Raw genomic sequence first — 6,000 nt, 5'->3', positions numbered from 1 at the left:
AGTACTGTGGGGAGCTGGGCTCTCTGGGAAAAGGGATGACCGTATAGCTGTATTTAAGGTACTTACAGGGCTCCTCCCACTACCAGAGCATCTGAGCGCCTCACACCCACCCTGTGAAATAGGGAAGTGCTATTATGGACCCCACTTACAGATGGGAGAACTGAGGCTCTAATCCTCAAAGGTTTGGTCCCCAGTCATTTGCCCAAGGAGCCTGGGTAGAGTAAGGAATTGCACTTAGGTTTGCCAAGTCCTAGGCTAGTGGGCTAACCATTAGGCTGTCCTTACTCTCTGGGGAAGGGTTTGTTTGACTGCTGTCATGCCGCACTCTCTTAGGTCTGACCTGGCCCCCACCACCCTAGTATCTGAGCACATAACAGTCTTTAATGTATTTATCCTTACACCACCCCCATGAGACAAGGCAGTTCACTTATCACCATTGTACAGATGAGGAAACTGAGGCTAAGTGACTGGCCCAAGATCACACAGAGAGCCTGTGGCAGAGCAGATACTTGACCCCAGGTCTCTGGCTAGTGCTCTGACCACTGCACCAACTCTCCCGCCCTGCCTTCTCCCCCAGTGTCACGGCTCCATGCCCCCATGTTTAACACAGCATGTATTCACTCCCGCCATTTCTAAGCCTTACCCATTAACTCTTTAGTTGCTGTTTTATGGATGACTGGACACATACACACATCCCTCCCTGACACTCGGGGATGCTTCGCCCGCCCTACTGAGGGGGCAGAAACCTCCATCCCTCTCAGGGTAGATCTAGAGTGCAAAGAAAAGACCCCTAGCAGCAACCCTCAGAGTGAGGGTCAACTGACTTGGGCTCATACTAGGGGGCTGAAAATAGCAGTGTAGCTGTTTGTGCTTGAGCTGGAGACCCTCCCTCCTCACTGGGTCTCCAGCCCGATTCTCTACACTGCTATTTCTAGCCCTGTAGTGCCAGCCCAAGTCAGTTGACCCAGGCTCTGACACTTGCTGCCGGGGGTCTTCTATGGCAGGGTAGCCATTCCCTAAGTCTTCTGGCCCTGGAGTACTCCCTGCAGCCGCCAATTGGGTGTCTCTGCAAATCACAGAACTAAGACCGGTCAGTGATACGCCCTCCCCGCCTCCAAACGCACACTTCTCCATTTGGTCTGAGCAGGCTTGCTGCCGCAACTGCAGCAAACCTGTCTGCTCAGCAGAAAGGCATCTGACTCACCACCGTGGACCCACCGTGTGCGTTAGATGCCTCCTAGGCCGGTTGACTGTGCCACACATCCATGAAGAGTGGGCGCTCCACAGGCGGGTGCTGCAGTCTATTGGGTGAGTGGAAGGAGGACCCTTCAGCCCCCAACGGCGAGTTCGTGGGGTCACTTTCTGGGGCTAAAGGAAGAGGACTTAGACTTACAGTGCACTGGAGTGGGGCTCAAGTGACCCAAATTCAATTCCTAGCTCTGCTGGTGACCTCAGTTTCTCCATCTGTAAAATGGGGACAATGACACTGACCTTCTTCATAAAGCACGTTTTGATCTATGGATGCAAAGAACTAGGGATTTGACTCTGTTGACAGCATTGACAGGACAGCAACTGGTGCGAATTGTGGTGCATTGAAAACTGTGTTAATTGTAAACTGTCACTTTAAATTCTCAGGGGGCCTTCCTGGTTTTGCTAGCAGGCTAGGGGGCTCTGTAGGGAAGCGTGTGATATGGGCCTAACAGCAGTCAGTGCCAGTCTGCAAAGAGCCATGCTAGAGAAAGATTGGGTAAGGTGTGCCTCGCTGCCTTAGGGAGCAGCCTGCTTTGTCTCTCTCTGGTTTTGGTTCTTGTGTGTTAAGGTCTGGAGTTTAAGAAATAAAGTCGTGTTATGCTGCAACCTTCCAGCAAGAGTATTGATGTTTTCATCTAATGCCCAAATCAATGGACTCTCCTTCCTTCTTGCGATGTTGGGTAAAGGAAGTTGGCAGCTCATAGCTTGGTCAGAACAACGGAGCACCAAGGACCGAAGCAGCATTCCTGACCTCATGTTCCGAGGCGCTCTGTTTGTCTACTCCTCTTTGGACTCACTCCATAGCTACCTACACAAAACCCTGGCCGAGTGCCATCGGGAGCTTTATTAAAAGCTCTGGGTCGGTGTCCCTTGCCAGCACCTTGTTGCCTCTTAAATCCAGACTCAAGGGCCATTTTTCTATGGGAGCACCTACTACTTCTCCCCCTGATAACAGGGGGTTCCTATGTCTGGTTTTGGCCAACTTCAGGTTTAATCTTGTAGCCAGGCAAGATTCTTTGTTTTCCCACTACCAGGCAGGGTTGCACTGTCTACCTGTCAGATCCTTTGTGTTTAACACCAACACCCAGATTTCACAGGAGAACTCTGTGCCTTGGCAGGAGTTAATGAGAATGTATTTTAGCTGGTTCCAGGCGGGGTTTGTCAGACCTGCCGCTGTAGCAATGGGATAGGGTGTGTCCAGTTGCCCTCTTGAGTTTGCAAATACAGTTGATGTGCCGCAGTGTTTCTCCAGCCTCTGATACGCCAAAAAATAAGCCAAGCTGGGTTCTCACCCAAGCATCAGGAACTGTGGTGCAACATTGTGCTTTGTGTCCCTGGAGATAAGCACCAAGAAAGCAGCAAAGAGATTTCCCCCTCCCTATTGACTGGCATTGCAAAAGCCATAATAGAGATTCTCACTGGGTGCTCACTGTACTACCACTGGACATCCTGGTACACTGAGGGTGGGACTGCTGACTCTCAAGCTATGATGGCCCCCAGAGACTTTCCTCTACACGCTTCCTCTTCTCGGTCTCTCTCACCTGCCACTCTTGCATCATGTTGATGACATGCTCAAGCCGTGTGTCTCCTCCAGGCAGCGCAACAGCACCCACAGAGAAGCAGCTCAAAGGAGCACTCTAAAAAGCTAATGCATCAGGTGACACAGAGACGGGGTCTGAGGGTTAGAGTCCTTCACATCAGCCAGACTTACTGGCAGGACGTCCCCAGCGGCTCTTGCCAGCTCCAGGGGCAGAGTTCAGGTTGCGAGGCAGGGCTGGTGTGCACCTCGGTATTTCCTAGTTTTCAGAGGTTTAAGTAAGGGGGCCCCTCGACGTTCTGGAAAGGCAAGAGGCTGGCCAGACTTAACGCTCCAATAACAAAGTTTTGGGGCAGTGAATTTCCCTAGTTGTTTGGGGGAAGCGGGGGGAGTGAGGGCACACTATTGCGGGGTGCAAGGAGGCTTCCTGGGAGCACCTCACTGCCACTCAGCTACCAGCTCTGCCCTCCTCCTTGGGGCAGGGATGGGCCAGTAAGGCTGGAGTGGCTCCGGGGAGGAAGGAAGGTGGTATGCAATGGGCTCTGAGCAGCACATCGACCATTGGCAGGCAGCCAGGGAGAGTGGAGGGGATCCCTAGCTGCTACACCCCCCGCTGGGGGCCAGCGTATTGGGAGGGGGTTCTGCATAACCCTCTGTAGGTTCATCTCTCTGTTGATCCCTGTATCCGTCTCTCTATTGATCCCCACATGTATCTATCGATCCTCATACACCTCATCTCTCTATTGGTCCCATATCCATCTCTCTATTGATCCCCACATGCATCTATCGATCCTCATACACCTTATCTCTCTGTTGATCCCTGTACCCATCTCTCGATTGATCCCCACATGCATCTATTAATCCTCATACACCTATCTCTCTATTGATCCCTGTATCCGTCTCTCTATTGATCACTGTATCTATTAATCCTCATACACTTCATCTCTCTATTGATCCCTGTATCCATCTCTCTATTGATCCCCACATGTATCTATTAATCCTCATACACCTCATCTCTCTATTAATCCCTGTACAGTATTTGGCCTGCTAAACCCAGGGTTGTGAGTTCAATCCTTGAGGGGGCCATTTGGGATCTGGGGCAAAAACTGGGGATTGGTCCTGCTTTGAGCAGGGGGTTGGACTAGATGACCTCCTGAGGTCCCTTCCAACCCTGATAGTCTATGATTCTATGATCCTCAGACACCTCATCTATTGATCCCTGTATCTATCGATCCTCAGATCTCATCTCTCTATTGAGCCCCGTATCTATCGATCTCTCTATTGAGCCCCGTATCTATCGATCCAGCTATCCGCGTATCTCTTTCTCTGTCTCTATTGATCCCCGTCTCTCGCTACTGATTCATCTATCGAGCCCCGTCTCAGTCTATCAGTTGATCCCCGTATCTACCCCTCTATCCCCCCCGCCTCCCGCCACGGCCGCCTCAGCCCCGTGAGTCGCGCCCCTCCCCCCCAGCGGCGGAGCGGCCGCGCGGCGCCGGCAGCCGCAGGGTGGGGCGTGGCCTCAGCCCGGATCCGCCCCTCCCCGCCGGCGGCTGAGGCCTCGGGCGGCCGATCGGTTTCTCCGCGGTCGACTGCTGGGGCTGGACCAGCGTCTCGCGCGGCGGCGGCGGCGGCGGCGGGCACGTCACGGGGCAGGGCGCGCGTTGCCCGGCAGGGGCGGGGACCGAGAGGCGCAGGCGAGAGGCCGCAGGGAGCCCGCTCCCGCTCTTCCACAGGTGAGTGTCTGTCTGTCTGTCGGGGGGCTCCCCCCCTTCCCCTCCCCTCCCCCCGGGGGCGGTTGGCAGCGGCGCCTGAGGGGAAGCGACGCGCGGCTCTTCGCCAGCGTCGGCTGCAGGGTGGGGCTTCGCCAGGCGGCTTCTGCCCGCCCCGGCGGCCCGAGAGAGGGCGAGGGAAACAACGGCCCCCCCCCGCTAGGGGGCGTGTGCAAGGGGGGGGGCACCCCTCCCTTGGATGGGGGCGCTGGGGGCACCTACCCCTTCTGATGGGGGGGGGTGGGGAGTTGTCGATTTCTCCTCCTCTTTTGTGTGTGGAAGCCGTTAAAAAAGGGAGGGGGGGTGGTTTCTGCCGCATCCCCCCCCCTTTCCCTTCCCCTTCCCCTTCCCTTCCCTTGCCATGACTAATGGATTCAAATGGGCTTCGGTGCGTCTCAGCCCGTGTCCACCCACGTGAAGCGTTTACCAGAAACTGGTTCACGAAGGTGGGGTGGGGAAGGGGGGTCGTTTCGCGGTCGGTCCCGCTCTGCCTTATTCCCTTTGATGGCGCCCGGGCCTGAAACAGTCACGAAAAGCGTTAACCGCCCCCCCCGCTCCTTCTCCTGTCTTCTTTATCGTCTCCACGCGCTGCCCTTCCCTTGGGCAGGGAGGGTTTTGCAAAGTTTCCGTGCCGCGGCGGCGGGGTCATGTCATCGGCTCTCCCGTTTGCAACAAGCGGAGAGGCTGGAAGCGTTTGCAAAAGCTGGGCACTCCGGCGGGGTTGCGTCGGCTGGCCAGAGCCGCTTCTGAGCCTGCGGGGTGTGGAAGGGCCTTGCACGCTCCCCTTAAAATGAGGGAATGCAACCGGCTGGGTGGATCGTGAGCAGAAAGTAAGTTGGAGGAGAGGCTGTTGATAAAGTGCTCTCTTTCCACCCCCCACCCCCCCCTTGAAGGGTAGTGCCTTATGGAGTTTGGACGATGCGTGTGTGTGGGATATAATTATTTTCCAAGTAATCTAAGGTCTCTTCCCCACCATATGCCCTACATTTGGGGTACATGCTTTCTACGTTTATAAGGATTTTATTCTTTTGCTTCCAGTTTGTTTTTTTTTTGGGGGGTGGGGGGAACCTGCCCTGCCTCCAGACTTGTTGCTGTGGTGAGTTTGAGACTTTTCCAAAGCACACGACTTTGCAGAACGCTTAATGCAACTGGGAAACGTTTGCAGGGAGTATGTTTTCCGAGGCCTCAATTACGGGAGTTTATCTTGTTTTGACTCTTCAGATGTTAAACAGCACATATCTCTGCTGAGTCCCATTATGTTTTTTAAGCTCCTGGGCTGCTGACTTCCCACTTTCTGAATTCCAGGAGCCATAATGTGACTTGCCAGTTAACGGGCCTGAGTCAAAGCAGATTGTAGTCTGTGGAAAAGATTCCATATTATGCATTAAGTTCTGCATAAATGTTCATCTTCAGACACCCCATGTTTCGGGGGGGATTGAA

General features: G+C 54.3%; 1 protein-coding gene across 2 annotated transcripts in view; it reads left to right on the top strand.

The window, feature by feature from the left end:
* The first annotated feature begins 4,400 nt into the window (after positions 1 to 4,400).
* CERS2 (ceramide synthase 2) overlaps positions 4,401 to 6,000 on the top strand; it is a 47,398-nt gene continuing 45,798 nt past the window's right edge. The window contains exon 1 of one of the 2 annotated variants that reach the window (XM_048827790.2): positions 4,401 to 4,524. Coding sequence is in view for 1 of the 2 variants with exons in the window: in XM_048827789.2 (XP_048683746.2) it covers positions 5,359 to 5,390 (32 nt within the window). In the remaining variant the exon portion in view is untranslated. Of the gene's footprint in view, positions 4,525 to 5,229; positions 5,391 to 6,000 lie in introns of those variants that run through there. The other variant, XM_048827789.2, reaches the window with a different exon arrangement.

Source organism: Caretta caretta, chromosome 24 (genome assembly GCF_965140235.1).
Source record: "Caretta caretta isolate rCarCar2 chromosome 24, rCarCar1.hap1, whole genome shotgun sequence".
Taxonomy (NCBI): domain Eukaryota; kingdom Metazoa; phylum Chordata; order Testudines; family Cheloniidae; genus Caretta; species Caretta caretta.
This window is presented reverse-complemented; position numbering and strand designations above follow the sequence as displayed.